Below are 16,020 nucleotides of genomic sequence, written 5' to 3'. Positions count from 1 at the left end.
TTTAACCCTCACCAGAAAAGGAAGTTGGCAAAAACAACCTCCTAGCACACTTTTTTAAATGAATAATGGTAGCCTAAAACTTAGTATTTTTATAAGGTATTATAATATCGTTTTGTGGATAATTGAAATAAAAATTCTCATTGAATGCACCCACTTATCTTTTTAGCCACTATTCATATTTTCTCAGTTTCTTTTTTAAATTGGTATTTAAAGCATATTCTGAATTTGTTCTTCCTGTTAGAAAAACGGTCAGTTATAACTCTTGAGAGAGTTAGATCTATCCTTCATTAAATTCAGGTAATTTTAGAATTCATTCTATCTGTTTAATTTTCCATGTCAGGTGAGTGACATTTTTACAAGTTGTTTTGTTTTGTTTTAATTATACCAGTTAATGAGTCATACAGCAAAACCTAGGTAATCTGAGTGAAGCTATTCACAGTGAACCTGTGTGAAGGATAGGAAATAAAATGATTTTTACCCTAAGGGACTTAATTTTCTAAAAATGAAAAATATGTGAGTCTTACTTTTGTGTGTGTTTTACTCTTCCTTTATAGGTATAATGAAAATAAAATTATACTAAATTATGAATGGCCAATCTAAAGTGTTTATTTTCAATAAGGTAATATTATTATCTTTTGCTATTATCCAAAATAATTACCTTTGTTTTTCCCTAATGGTTTCAGAACAGTAACATTTAATCAACGAACACATCATTTAATAAACATTTATTAAATATTTTTATACAGTATAGTAATATTTCATTTTAAGAATGTTTTTCTAGTTTGCCGTTTGTCCTTTAATTTTGCATGTAATTTTTTCACATTTGAGTTACACATTATGTATGCTGTAAAATCTCTATTATGCTTAAAAAGTCCTTTGCATCCCAAGATTAAATATTCATCTCATCTATCATATTTTATGCTTTTCTTTTTTACATTTCTCTTTAATTGATTTGGAAGTTGTTTGGGCACAAAATGTGATTTAAGGATCTGGCATGATTTTGTCCTACATAGTAAATTTTCCCAGCACCATTTATTGGTTAATCCATTCCCATCCCTTTAGTTTGTGTCCTTTATTATGCACATACCTACACACATCTGTTTTGTTCAGTTAACTTTCCATTCTTCTTTTTTTTTCTTTTTTTAATTTTGTTGTTGTTGTTTATTTAGTTTTGAGAGACAGAGCATGAGCGGGGGAGGGGCAGAGAGAGAGGGAGACACAGAATCCAAAGCAGGCTCCAGGCTCTGAGCTGTCAGCACAGAGCCCGACGCGGGGCTCGAACCCATGAACTGAGGGATCATGACCTGAGTCAAAGTCAGATGCTCAACCGACTGAGCCACCCAGGGGGCCCTTTAACTTGCCATTCTTCTATCAACATAACAGCTTTAATTCTAATCATTTGATACACAATTTAATAATTGAACAAGTTACCTTTGCTATTCCTTTTTTTTTTTTTTTTTTTAATCTTGGTATCCTAGCAAATTCTTGATGAAGTTTAGACTTTATTTTTTATATTCCCCAAAAATTTAAGTGACATTTTGGTTAGGATTACATTATGCTAATAATTTGGTAAGAATTAACATCTTTCAAATCAGTCTTCCTAGCCCGTTTATGCAGATCATCATATCTCTTAGTAAAGTTCTTCTCTAAGACTTTTCTCTGAGATGTTGGAAGCTGAGTCTCATTTCGTCTCATTATACTGCTCTAGAGATACCACCCCAGTGCTGCTGAAGACCAAGTCCCCACTTTGTTACAAAAGAAACCAACATGCAAGGAGGAGGAAGATTATACCTCAGTAGCATTTGTTTCCATAAATTCAGCTCTTCTCTAGCCCTTTCCCTAGTTTTTTTCCTCTTTTTGTCTTTGTTTTTGTTTTTGTTTCAATGACATCAAGTTGAGTTTCTGTCACCAGCAATTAATTAATGTTCATTTTGTCAGTACAGAAAGGAATACTTCTGATTAAAGTAAGCAACACATGCCTGGCATCATCTGTTTACCCTTCCATATCCACTCTGCTGGAAGGCCAACCTGTACTCATCATTGGGTCCCCTCACTCTGGATTCTTGTCGGGGTAAACCTTTAAGGAGCTCTAGCAGAAGATGGGAGGAAACCTAAAAGGTCAAGATACTTATTTCCCAATTTCCTCCTCCTGAGTTTGGGCTGGCTATGTCCTATGATCAAAGGTTCCTTTCAAATGGCCTTTTAGAGAGTGACAACCCCATCCCTTGTCTTTTTCTGTCTTAGGGGTAGAGTGCTTCTAATTTTCGTTACTGCATTAATCTTGTGATTCTCTATTCAGCCTGCCCCTTTGTAAACATCCTTGGTTCATCTTAATTTGAGCGTGCTGTTTCCAGTTGAGACCCTGACTGATAATTCCTCATACTAATAACTGTATAGTACAAAATAGGAAGCTTACATTACAACCTTAAAGCAACAGTTTGTACAAAATAGTAACATATTTGGTAACAGTAACGACATACAATATTAAATGCAAAATTGCAATAAGACATTAACTGGAGAGAACATACTAAATTTTAAAGTTGAGGTACAATTGACATACATTATGTTAGTTTCAGCTGTGCAATATGATTTGGTACTTGTATATATTGTGAAATGATCACCATTAACATCTGTCACCATAGTTACAGAATTTTTTTTTCTTCTGATGAGAACTTTGAAGATCTCTTAGCAATGCTAAAATATGCAGTATGGTACTATTAATTATAGTTGCCAAGGCTCCCTTCACCCGCTTCCACCCCCACCTCTGGCAACCACCAGTTTGTTCTCTGTATCTGTGAGCCTGGTTTATTTATTCATTTTATATCCACATATAAATAAGATCACAGTATTTAACTTTCTCTGACTTACCTGGAAAAATGTAATTCCTTTTTATGACAATAACATTCCATTCTATATACACATTTATTCATCTATCTATAGACATTTAGGTCGTTTCCACGTCTTAGGTATTCTAAATGTTACAACGAGGGGCACCTGGGTAGCTCAGTCAGTTAAGTGTCCAACTTTGGCTCAGGCCATTATCTTACGGTTCATGAGCATCACATTGGGCTCACTGCTCTCAGGTCAGAGCTGCTTCGGATCTTCTGTCCCCCCTCTCTTTGCCCCTCCCCTGCTCACGCACTCTCAAAAATGAATAAATATTAAAAAAATTTTTCATGTTTGTTTATTTTTGAGAGAGAGAAAGAGCATGAGCAAAGGAGGGGGTGGGGAGAGAGAGAGGGAGACACAATCTGAAGCAGGCTCCAGGCTCTGAGCTGTCAGCACAGAGCCCAACGCGGGGCTCAAACTCTGGGAACGAAGCAGAAGAATCCTGAGCAGAAGTCGGACACCCAACCAACTGAGCCACCCAGGTGCCCCCCCCCCAAATTTTTTTAATGCTGCAATGAACATGGGGATGCATATACTTTTTTTTTTTTTTTCCTGTTAATGCTTTCATTTTCTTCAGATAAATACCCATAAGTGTAATTGCTGGATCATATGGTAGTTCTATTTTTAATTTTTTGAGGAACCTCCATACTGTTTTCCAGAGTGGCTGCACCAGTTTGCATTCCCACCAGCAGTGCAAAAGAGATCCTCTTTCTCCACATCCTCGCCAACATCTGTTGTTGCCTGAGTTGTTAATGTTAGCCATTCTGACAGATGTGAGGTGGTATCTCATTGTGGTTTTGATTTGTATTTCCCTGATGGTGAGTGATGTGGAGCATTTTTTCATGTGTCGGTTGGCCATCTGGATGTCTTCTTTGGAGAAGTGTCTTCTATTCATGTCTTTTGCCCATTTCTTCAATGGATTATTTGTTTTTTGGGTGTTGAGTTTGATAAATTCTTTATAGATATTGCATCCTACCCTTTATCTGATATGTCATTTGCAAATACCTTTCCCATTCCGTTGGTTGCCTTTTAGTTTTGCTGATTGTTTCCTTCGCTGTGCAGAAGCTTTTTATTTTGATGAGGTCCCAATAGTTCATTTTTGTTTTTGTTTCTCTTGCCTCTGGAGACATGTTGAGTAAGAAGTTGCTGTGGCCAAGACCAAAGAGGTTTTGCCTGCTTTCTCCTCAAGGATTTTGATGGCTTCCTATCTTACGTTTATGTCTTTCATCCACTTTGAGTTTATTTTTATGTATGGTGTAAGAAAGTGGGCCAGGTTCATTCTTCTGCATGTTGCTGTCCAGTTTTCCCAGCACCGTTTGCTGAAGAGACTGTCTTTATTCCATTGGATATTCTTTCCTTCTTTGTCAAAGATTAGTTGGCCATATGTTTGTGGGTCCATTTCTGGGTTCTCTGTTCTGTTGATCTGAGGTGTGTTTTTGTGCTACAAACATTTTAATGTTTGTAGGATCTGTATGGGTATATCCCTGATTTGGTAATTTGTATCTTCCCCCTTTTTCTCATTAGCTAGTGGTTTATCAGGTTTAGTGATTTTTCTCAAAGAACCAGCATTTTGTTTCGTTGATTTGCTCTACATGTGTTTGTGTGTGTGTGTGCACTCATGAGCACACATGAGTGTGTTCTATTTCATTGATTTCTGATCCTTACTAATCCATCCTGGGTTTTATTTGCTTTGTTATTTTTGTGTTATAGTTCTTCTTCTTTTTCTAGATTTTTTGTTTGTTTGTTTTTTTGTTGTTGTTTTAGATGGAAGCTTAGATTGATTTGCAATTTTTCATCTTTTCTGATCTGAGCATTTAATGCAATAAATTTTCTTTTAAATACTGCTTTACATCCCACATATTTTGATACGTTGTGTTTTTATCATTATTTAGTTCGAAATCTTTTCTAATTTCCCTTTGATTTCCTTTTTGTCCCATGTGTTTATTTATGTGTGTGCTGTTTAGTTGTTATATATTTGGGAATTTTCCAGATATTTTTCTTTTATTAATTATAGTTTATTTCTGTTTTGGTCAAAGAACATACTTTGTATAATTTCAAACTTCTTAAATGTATTAACTGTATTAAAATTCTGTTTGTGGCCAAGAATATTCTACCTTAATGAATGTTCTATGACTACGTGAAAATATTACCCATCTTGCTTTTGTTAGCTGGAGTTTTCAGTAAGTGTCAAATTAGTCAAGTTGATTGATAGTGTTGCTTAAGCTTATTCATGTTGCTTTTCTGTACGTTTTTTCCATCAATTACTGAGAGGAATGTTGGAATCCTCAACTATAATTGCAGACTTTTCTATTTTTCCTTTTAGTTCTGTCTTTGTTTATGTATTATGAAGCTCTTATTAGGTACATATACATTTAGGATTGTTGTGCTTCATGATAAATTGACCACTTTATCATTATTAAGTGTCTCCATTTATCCCTGGTAATCTTCCTTGGCTACAGACAGATTTCCATCTGGTATCATCACCCTTCTCCTTGAAGAGCTTTTAATATTTCTTCTTGCGCAGATCTAATAGCGTTGCATTTAAAAGTTTTTGTTTGACTTCCTTTTTGAAATGTGTTTTAGCTCAGTTAAGAATTCTTGATTGACCATTTTCTGCAGTACTTTACCAAGTCTCTTCACTGTCTTCTAACTTGCATTTTTTTCTGACAAAAAGTCTGTTTCCTCAGCTTTACTCTTTTACATATGAAGGATCCCTTTTCCCCCCTCTGAATTTTAAAATATAATCTATTTATTCTTGGTTTTCAGCTATTTATTTATGATGTGCCTTTGCATGACTTTTTTTTAAAGTTTATTTATTTTGAGAGAGAGTAAGCATGAGTGGGGGAGGGGCAGATAGAGGGAGAAAGAATCCCAAGCAGGCTCCATCCTGTCAGCACAGAGCCCGATGAAGGGCTTGAACCCACAAACTACGAAATCATGACCTGACCTCAAGTCAGACGCTTAACCAACTGAGCCACCCAGGCACCCCTTGCATGACTTTCTTAAAGGTTATTCTACCTGGGGTTCTTTGAGATTCTTAGTTCATTGGGTTCATAGTTTTATCAAAGTTGGAAAATTTGGGGCTATTATTTTCAACTTACTCATTTCTTCCGGGACTTCAATTACATGTATGTTGCGCTGTTTAATACTGTCTCACGGGTCACTAATGCTTTGTTCTTTTTTCTGTTTAATCTTTGTGCTTTGTGTTTGATCATTTCTTTTGCTTCGTCTTCATTTTCACTAATCTTTTCTTTGCAGGGTCTGTTCTGCTTTCCATCCCACAGTATATGGTTTTCATCTCAGAAATTCTAGCTCTTCTTTTTTATATCTTTCATACCTCTTCATTATGCTTACATTTTCATTTTTCATCCTGAGGGTTTTTATCTGGATATTAGGACTATTGGATCTGTTTCTATTAAACTTTCTCCTGTTTATGAACTATATGTTCCTACTTTTATATATGCCCAGTAATTTTGGTTGGGTGGTAAACACCATAAAGTATAGTTTTGGGTTGCTGGAGTTGTTTTAATCTTCTTTTCAGTAATGTTGAATGTTGATGTCATGGGTAGGAATTATTCTAAGCCCTGTGCAACCTCTAGGGATTGTTTTTGTCTATTCTTTACTTGGAATCAGTTGAATCCTTTCAAGGTTTACATTAAAGCTCTGTTAGATCCAGAGCAATCTTTAGTCTTGAAAGATTTTATCTCTACCCTTCTGAGGATTTTACCTAATGCTCCATGTATTATTGCCGAATCTTTTCTATCAGGAATAAGTACTATTCCCAACCCTGTGCAACCGCCAATAATTTTCGTTCCTGTTTCTTTCTAGTGGCTCTTTGTCAAATTTGAGTAGTTTCTCTCATTCATGTGCATATCAGTACCCAGCCAAAGATTAGAATGGGTCCTTCTGTTCTCTGCCTCTGAGACTATAGCTACATTGGCCTCCTCTAACATAAATAAACACTAATATTTGTCTCCTCAACTCAGTAACACTGCAGGGCTCTGTTTGGATCCCCCCTTTGTGCTGTAACCAGTGAGCTGGTACAATTATAGGGTGCTTTATTTCTCTTTTCTCCAATATCCAACTTGTTCTCCCTCTGGTCCAATGTCTGAAGTCCTTTCTTCTAAATACTCGAACTGGTTTTCTAGCTGTATAAGATGATAATATAAATCCTGTCCTTGTTACTTTATTTGTCCTAGAAGTAACGTTGCTATTAATTATAGTGATTTTTTTTAGGGTCATTAATAAGAGGGCAACATTTGGAATGGCTGGGTAGGCCTGGCTAGTATAATAAGCTGATAACAATACTAAAAGTTTTCCAAACAAAGTTCACAGTTTACCTGGGAGAGTCCTAGATGAAATCTAGGGCCTGGTGATGAAAGCAAGCAGATCCTAAAGTAAACCCTGATCACCACAAGGAAAATAAAATGGAGCATTTTATTCTGTTATTTCCCCCTTGCATCCCACCCTGAATGTGACTCTCTGAAAGCTCAGAAGGGACGCAAGCCATCTCACCTAGAAAAAAAGCTATTTACATATCTGTATAGCCACATGTCTCCCTCCTGTGCAACCACCAGAGACAGGTCTTCAAGTACTAGCTTTACAGAAAGGCAAAATGTGGTTCTCAGCAACACATATTAATGGACATGAAAAAAAAAAAAAAAGGACACATGAACACTTATGTGAAGAAAACCAGCACCTTAAAGGAAAAGAAACAACAACCAAGAAGTAACACTTGAGGAACCAAACTTAATAGAGGACACTAATGAAAACTTTGTTTTGAGAAGATATGGCCTCCATTTTTTCAAAGAGGGTGAAGGTGCACTAGTCTCCTTATCTCTGGTTTTGTTTTCCCTGATTTCAGTCACCTATGGTCAGCCTGCTGACCGGAAGCAGATCCTCCTGATGAATCCTCAGACAATCAATAGCCTAACAAACTGAAAATGCCTAGTCATTTACCTCACTTCATGTCATCATGTAGACATTTTATCATCTCACAGAATCACAAGGGTGAGTACAGTACCAAAAGATTTTTTGAGAGACCACATTCACATAACTTTTAGTATATTGATACAATTCTATTTTATTACTATTGTTAATTTCTTACTGTGCCTAATTTATAAATTAAACTTTATCATAGGTATGTATGTATGTATAGAAACAATATATAGTATATATAAGGTTCAGCACTAAATGTGGTTTCAGGCATCCACTGGGGTCTTGGAATGTGTCCTTGCTGATAAGAGAGGACAACTGTACTATGAAAAGAAAATTTTTGAAATTTAAAACTGAAGAAAAAAATCTAACACCAAGGGGAAAAAACAGGGTGAAAAAAGAAGGGAACACATTTGAAGATCAAATTTGAGTTGGAATATTAAGCCAAAGAATATGCCCAGAATTCACAAAAGAACAAAGTTTAAAAAAAAAAAAAAGCATGGCTAATAGATTCAGAGGTTTAATATTCCAATTAAGTTCCAGATGAAGCAAATGAAAGAATGAAGAAGAAGAACTAATGAAAGAAATAGAGAAAGTTTTTCCAGAGAAATATATTGCTTCTGGTTGAAAGGATCCTTCAATTGTAGAACAGAATTAATTTTTAAATTAATCCTAAACACAAATAGTGATTTTTTTTTAATTTTTAAAAATGTTCTTTACTTATTTTTGAGAGAGACAGAGCGTGAGCAGGGGAGGGGCAGTGAGAGAGAGAGAGAGAGAGAGAGAGAGAGAGAGAATCTGAAGCAGGCTCCAGGCTCCAAGCTGTTAGCACAGAGCCTGATGCAGGGCTTGAACCCACGAACCGTGAGATCATGATGCTTAACCGACTGAGCCACTGCAGGCACCCCTCATATTTTAAAGCCATAAAACGAGAAAAATCCAAATGTTTTCTAGAGAGGTGGGGGGGAAACCCCAGCTTATTCTTTAAAGAATGGGACTTAACACTACTTTAAAAAGTATTAATTTGAACTAAGACTTTTATGCAATAAAACCAACATTCAAATTTGAAAGAAAAACAAAGATATCTTCAGAATACAAAGTACTCAATTTATTAACCAGGCCAACAGACCCATTCTGAAAAAGTGAACTGAGCATATATTCTGGCCACCCCCCCCCCCCCCCCCAAAAAAAGTGGGTAGAGCAGGACAGGGAAAGAGGAAGTCTAGTTCCATATTAACATTTGAATTTCAGACTTCTCTTGGGAAATGAGCTCTAATTCCCACAGGACCACTGTAAGCTGGAGCTAACTGGCTACTTCTTTAAAAGAGCAAAGGTCGTTAGCTGCAGTCACAGTGGCCTATTGCCTCGCTCCTATTTGCTGTTGGTGCCCACCCCGCCTCCATAGGCATTTGAGTTGATCTAAGCCTTAAGCCAAAGGAATTCTTATCCAATAAGGTTATATGCATCCAGGGGTGACGTGGGCATCCTTGAAAATATCCCTGCCATACCCACAGAAACACAAATTAATAGAATGACATCTACAGCATTGCTTCCCAAACATTTAAATTATTCTCCAAAGCATTTCCCAAAGGTAGGAACTGACGGGCGGTGTGCTGTACTTGAAAGCCAAGGACCAGTGTGCTTTCTAAGCCACAGCTTTCATGTTCCCTTGCGAGTCCCTGCAATCCAGACAACAGAACCCAGGTTTGCAGCGAAGACACTCTCTGCCACTTAACTAGCTGTGTGGCCTCGAGCAAGTCACTTAATCTTTCTGAATCTCATTTCTTCACCAATAAAATGAAAATGACCTACAGAGCTAGACGGGATAAGAGGTAATGCATTTAAAACACTCTGCATCAGAAGGGGTGCAATAAATGGTGATTTGCTTCTTAATTTCTCAGGTGGCGAACGGGGGCTGAGGTCACTGAAAGACTCATCAGATTTTCTAGCGTCTCCCCTGGCTGGCCGGCATCTGCCCTCTGACTCAGGTCAGGCGTGGAGCCCGTGGCCCCAATGTGCTTCTAGGCGATCGCACTCTGGTCAGACCCTGCTCCTTCGTCTTGGGCGCCGCTCCCGAGAAGGTCACTTCGCTAGTTTCCCGACGCGGCGCGGGACGTCCTCCTAAGTCTCGGGTCCGCCGCGGCCCAGAGCGAATCGTCGCGAGCGCCGTGCGTGGCAGCACGGGGTTGCAGACGCGGCGGGAACCGCTCGGGCATCCCGGGGAGCCCGGAACCGAGCCTGCCACTCGGGGCCGGCCAAGTTCTCTGTCGCGGCCGTGCGGCCAATCAGCGTCCGCCGGGCCGGGCTCTGCCCCTCCCTCCGCGCACGGGGTCTGAGGCGGAGTCGGCGGTGCGGCCAGCTCCGGGTGCTGGGCCGTGACATGGTGCGTGGCAGGATCTCCAGGCTCTCGGTGCGGGACGTGCGCTTCCCCACGTCGCTGGGGGGCCACGGCTCGGACGCCATGGTAAGCGCTGAGCGACCGCGGGTGCCCTCTCGCCGCGAGGACGCCCAAGCCCCGAGTAGGCGCGGGCGGTCCAGTGGGTCGCGGAGGTTCCCCACTTTGGAACTGTTGCTTTTGCAAAGGCGGAGGCCTGGAAGGGGAATAAAAGTAACCAGAAACTCTCCATCCCCCGGGGCTTTTTCTTTTTTCGCATTTTTTTTTCTTTTGACGTTTAATATTTCCTGTTTTTGCATTTACGATCCGCATTTTGCTGTAAATAGTAAAATGCCTAAATGCCTAATATGCCAACGACAGCAAAGTGGTTTTGTTGAATCCCCACCAACGAAACCCTAGAACACATTGCTGGCTTCTCTGTACTGAGAGGGGGAGTTCGTGGTGGGGTACTGGCTGTTTTGGGTGGTGATCCTGCCTCTTCCACAACTTGTGTGACGTGGGAAAGACGCTTAACCTCTCTGGGCATCTTGGCCCCATCTGTGAAATGGAGTCACACTGGCTAGGAAACCAAACAAGCTGGTAGTAACTCTGGGTCATGTGAGGGGGGACTCTTATGAAATTACCGAAACATTGTTGTAAAGGATTTGCCACTGTAGAGAGTTATGCAAATTCCCGTCTTTGGAGATACAGTAAAGGCACAGGCTTTGACCTAAATACTGAAGGGCGTTTTTGCTTATTGAGAGTGTTTAGAGGGACTCCTCCCACCTACCACCGTCTAGTGCAGTGGTTTCCAAATACAGGAAGGCATTTACTGTAGAATAATTTAAGAAATGGAATTTGTCTCTGGGCCCCAGTGTTTTATGACCTCTGGGTCTCCCTGAGGATCCTCATGTGTGAACACATGCTGGGAATTGAGAAACATCCATGTTAGGATAATGGTTACTTGCTCCCTATGTGGAGGGAGAGGAATGAGTACCAGAGGACTCTAATTCATCCTATAATGTTGTGCTTCCTAAGTGGGCGGAGGGCAGGCTGATATCAGTACATGACCTATGCTCTTTGTGTACTGGAAATATTTTTAAAAAATAACTTTCTCATTAAAAAGTGCCAGCCAAAGTTCTGACATTTAAAAGAATATCTTTTAGGGATGCCTGAGTGACTCAGTTGGTTAAGCATCTGGCTTTTGATTTCGGCTCAAGGCATGATCTCATGGTTTGTGAGTTTGAACCCAACATCAGGCTTTGCACTGACAGCGTGGAGCATGCTTGGGATCCTCTGTCTTCTCTCTCTCTCTCAAAATAAAGAAATAAACTTAAAAAAAAGAATGTCATTTATTCTGAGATTAAGTTATTTCCACTTTTAAAAATCCTTATGTGTTCTTATATTATGGTAAATGACTTAAAAAAACACCCAGTTGGCAATCCTTGGTGGATCTCCAAATGCTTGACATTTCCCTGCCTTGTAAAATTCAAACAAACACCTGAGCTAGTGCAACCACCTTTACCTCTCTGAGGTGTAGCAGCTGTGGGTAAACAACTCATTCTCTCTAAGCCTCGGCTATCTTCTCCATATGTGAGTATAATAGTATCTACTTCGTGCATTAAATGAGATGCCTGTAAAGTGCTTGACACAGAGTAAGCCATCAAAAAGTGTTGGCTGTAATTACTATTTACATATGAGGAAACTAAAGCAGAAAGGGGCTCTGGCCTAGATTTTTCTCTGCTTTGAATTTGTGAAGTGTTAAAGTAGCCTGGTGTACTGTAGAATAATTTAAGAAATGGAATTTGTCCCTGGGCCTGAGTGGTTTATGTCCTCTGGGTCAGGAGAGGTTATCTAATACCTGTATTGCAAACTCATAAATACTTAAGTATTTATCTTCCAGAGATATGGGGTGTGTTGTGTGCTGATTCTTAGGTGCCTTCTTAACAGAATGTGCTATTTTGCACTTCTTGGTGGTACTGCTTCCCGTGCCCTCGCGGCTTGCTGAACTCAGCAATTCAGCTGTGTTCAGCACTTAGCAGAGTGAGTCTTCCTAATCAGAAGTAGGATATATTCATGAAGTCCCCAAGTCTGTTAGAGGTAAGGGATTCCACTGTGATTTCTTTTTTTTTTTAATCTGCCTTTTAGGAAAAGTGGAGTGCTCAAGGCTGGGTGGTACTTACAAGTTGCTTGCTTGTCTAGGCACTCATCAAGTTTCCAGAAGCCCCGGGGCTATGGGCTCACAGCCCAGCTCCGGCTGACCCCACCACTTCCTCAGCATACTTTTCCTCTCCTTTCCCCATTATCTGCTGAGCTCCCTCGAGTGCCTGTGTCAGACCACTCCACTCTTTCGCTGCTCTGGCTCCTTTTCCTGCACCCCCAGCAGTTAGAAGACTGCCCACTGCATCACCCAGAAGACTGAAAACAAATGCACCCTTAACCCCATCTCCCCCCATTAGTCTCCAGACCAACCCTCTCGTCTTTCTTTCCCTTTATCCTGTAAGTCCTATCCTCCCAAACTAATCTATTCTGTGTCCCCATTCCCACCCCTTTTGACTCCCAAGGCCCCCATTCTTCTCCCCTCCCTCTCCATCCAGTATTTTCTTCTTTAGTCTCTTTTTCCAGTGGTTCCTTTTCTGTCCCACAAAGACAGGGATTCCCATTTTGGAATCACCTTTCCTTGACCCTAACACCTCTACTTCCTTCTTTGTCTGCTCCTTTCCCACTACACGCTAAATTACTGGTTCATTCCTGTTGGCCTCTGACCTTTACATTTACTTCCTCCTTCATCTGTAATCAACTTTTGTCTCCTTCCTTCTCTTGGGATTGACGTTATTTCTGCTTCCAGGGTCCTTACCCCTGGTCTGCGTGTCATGTTGTCTGCTGAGCCTCCTCTTCCTGCCATCATTCTGCCCCCGGCTGGCTTCTGCTGCTTCCTGTACTGATCCCCTTCTTCCCTCTGCAAAGCTCAGGCTTCAAGGCTGCTCCCTGCTCCCTTCCCTCCACTCCCCCTCCACCCCTGTCTCATTGCACACTCCCAGTAAGACACCCCGCCCCCCCCCCCGTGTTGACGGGTTCAGTGCCCCCTTGTAGGCCAATGATTCCCGATCTCATTTCTGGATCTCCCCTCTCCAGAACCCAGTGGTCAAACCAGGGTGTCACCAATCCTGAAACACACTTCAGTCTTTCCCTTTTCTTTTCTTTTCTTTTCTTTAAAAAAATATTTTTTATTTGCAAGAGAAGAGAGTGCAAGTGGGAGAAGGGGCAGAGAGAGAGAGAGAGAGAGAGAGAGAGAGAGAGAGAATCCTAAGCAGGCTCTGCACCATTAGCTCAGAGCCCAGTACAGGGCTTCAACTCATGAACCGTGAGATCACAAACCTGAGCTGAAACCAAGAGTGGGACACTTACCCAACTGAGCCACCCAGGCACCCCAGTCTTTCCCTTTTTTGTCTCTTCACTGCCACTGTCACGCAAGTATTCTCTCCCGACTTGCAGGTCCTTCGTGCCCTCCCCCACTGCTGCAAAGCTCCCCATCCTCAACCTGCTGACTCAAGGTTCTATTTTCATCATAAAGCCTCCTCCAGCCTTGAGTGCATTCAGCTGATGGTGCTCTCTGCCTGGCTTCCTTAGTCTGCATTTCTCCCAGAGACTTAGGTCCTGCCTCATGTTAGTAGAGTTTGTGTAACCCTGGCTTCTAAACTGTAACTTTCTTAAGGGCATACATGTCTGTGCCAGGTCAGCCCTCTGCACAGTCTCTGATACACAGCTCAGCAACCCTTCACACCCAGTGCCCCCCTCCGCACTAGGCTTTGATGCCAGACAAAGACCTCCTGTCCACTGTGTGTGCCTTCTCCCCTTACCTGAATATGGGGATTTCAATTCTGCCTCTTTAAACTCAAGTTTCCTCATCTGTCAGGGATAATAGCACCTACTTTATAATATTGTTGTGAGGATTAAGTTAAGTGGCTTTTAAAACAGTGTGCCAGAACAACAAATGTTCTGTAATAATAATAATAATAATAATAAAAACAGTAATAAATTGTCATCGTCCAGTCTTCAGTAGTTGCACCGTGCATTCCTTTTTGATGCATTTGGATCTTCTGCCTGGCTTTGGGGGTCTCCATTATCTGCCCCCTCACCCCCTATGCAGGCTTGTCTCCATTCACTTGCCACCCAGTGCCTCAGGGGCCTTGTACTCCTCTGTCTCCCAGGTTTTGGGGTTTCGTATTGCTCCCCCTTGCCCACATGCCTTCATCTGTCCCTTTGTCCATCCCATTGTCTTCATTCCCTGCTTCCCCTCCTCTTTCCCTCTTGCCCTTCTGTGGTACTTCTGGCTGACCACGTATTAGCACCTTACCTTGTAGTGTCCTAGAACTGCCCTTGCCTGGTTCTTGTGTGTTGGCTTCTTCTCCTCACTCTGTGAGAGATTTCTAGAGACAGACTGATTTTTTTCACCTCTGCATCTCCCATATTGACAAGTAGTGTTGAGTTTCATAATAGTCTGTCAGTAAACACTTATCAAAATACCATTGTTAGTAGAAAGTTAAAAAACAAAAAACAGGCTAATTTGTTTTGAAGTTTTATTCTTTGTTTTCCCCCAGTGATTTCCTTGACCTGTGCCATTGTCTTTTCAGCCCTGCTGCAAATTGCAACAAAGATAAGCTCAATTTTCTGTGAGGCTTCCTGAAACCTTGGCTGCTTCCATTTGCAGCTACTTGTGGGGCTCAGTCAGTTGAGTGTCTGCCTCTTGATTTCAGCTGCGGTCATGATCTCAGGGTCTTGGATTGAGCCCCACATTGGTATGGAGGCTGCTCAAGATTCTCTTCCTCTTTCTCCCCCTTTGACCCTCTCCCCCACTTATGCTCTCTCAAAAAAAAAAAAAAAAAAACTAAACTGAACTAAACGAAAAAAACAACCCCAAGCAAAACAAAACAAAAACCTTGTGAATATAGCTCTGCTCAGACAGTTGAGAGAAGTAGTTTAGGTGAAAACTCTGGATTAAAATCTAAGCTGATCATCAGAAAACTCCGGATTAAAATCTAAACTGATCATTGCAAGTTTGCAATTTGTCTAATTGCAAACTGACACTAAAAATGGACATGTTGCCCTTGTTAAAATAATATGGATCTTTCAGAAGGACTTTCCCTTTGTCCATTTAGAACTCCTGCAGAAAATGGGGTACACCAAGGGGTCTATCGAATTGGAGCTCGTCTTGCATGTCCCCTGTTGCATTTTTAAAAAGTTTTTTGTTTATTTTTGAGAGAGATAGAGTGAGCAGGGGAGGGGCAGAGAGAGGGAGACACAGAATCTGAAGCAGGCTCCACGCTCTGAGTTGTCAGCACAGAGCCCGACATGGAGCTTGAACTCACAAACCGTGAGATCATTCATGACCTGAGCCAAGGTCAGATGCTTAACCGACTGAGCTGCCCAGGCACCCCTCCTGTTGCATTTTCTATTCTTATGTGATGTTCTGAGGTGTACGTTTGGATTCCTCACATTTGCCTTGTGGGACGGGGTGCATTTTTCCTGCAGCACACAGACCCTGATTATTCGGCTGCGTATGTTGTCTTAGAGACCGATGCGGAAGACGGGCTCAAAGGGTATGGAATTACCTTCACTCTGGGAAAAGGCACGGAAGTTGGTGAGTTGACCCTTCTCTTAAGTTTCCAGAATGCTTAATTTGCACTTAGATTCCAGTGGTGACCTTACTTTTCTCTGTATGTACATTGCTCAAGGTGAGTAAAAACAGTGTTTCATAGTTTGTTTCATTGGGAGAAAAGGTGGCAGAACTTGGCCCTTCTCCTTGCAGTCATCGATGGACT

The 16,020-nt window shown here is 41.0% G+C and overlaps 1 protein-coding gene across 2 annotated transcripts in view; it reads left to right on the top strand.

Moving 5' to 3' along the window:
- The first annotated feature begins 10,142 nt into the window (after nt 1-10,142).
- The window catches only part of ENOSF1 (enolase superfamily member 1), a 30,308-nt gene continuing 24,430 nt past the window's right edge, over nt 10,143-16,020 (top strand). The window contains exons 1-2 of one of the 2 annotated variants that reach the window (XM_049619668.1): nt 10,143-10,288; nt 15,731-15,839. In XM_049619668.1, coding sequence (XP_049475625.1) covers nt 10,205-10,288; nt 15,731-15,839 — 193 coding nt within the window. In that variant the 5' untranslated portion in view covers nt 10,143-10,204. The remainder of the gene's footprint in view (nt 10,289-15,730; nt 15,840-16,020) is intronic. The other variant, XM_049619669.1, reaches the window with a different exon arrangement.

This window comes from Panthera uncia, assembly GCF_023721935.1.
Source record: "Panthera uncia isolate 11264 chromosome D3 unlocalized genomic scaffold, Puncia_PCG_1.0 HiC_scaffold_8, whole genome shotgun sequence".
NCBI classification, from domain to species: domain Eukaryota; kingdom Metazoa; phylum Chordata; class Mammalia; order Carnivora; family Felidae; genus Panthera; species Panthera uncia.
Note: the sequence above shows the minus strand (reverse complement) of the source record. Positions and strands in the feature narration are given on the sequence as shown.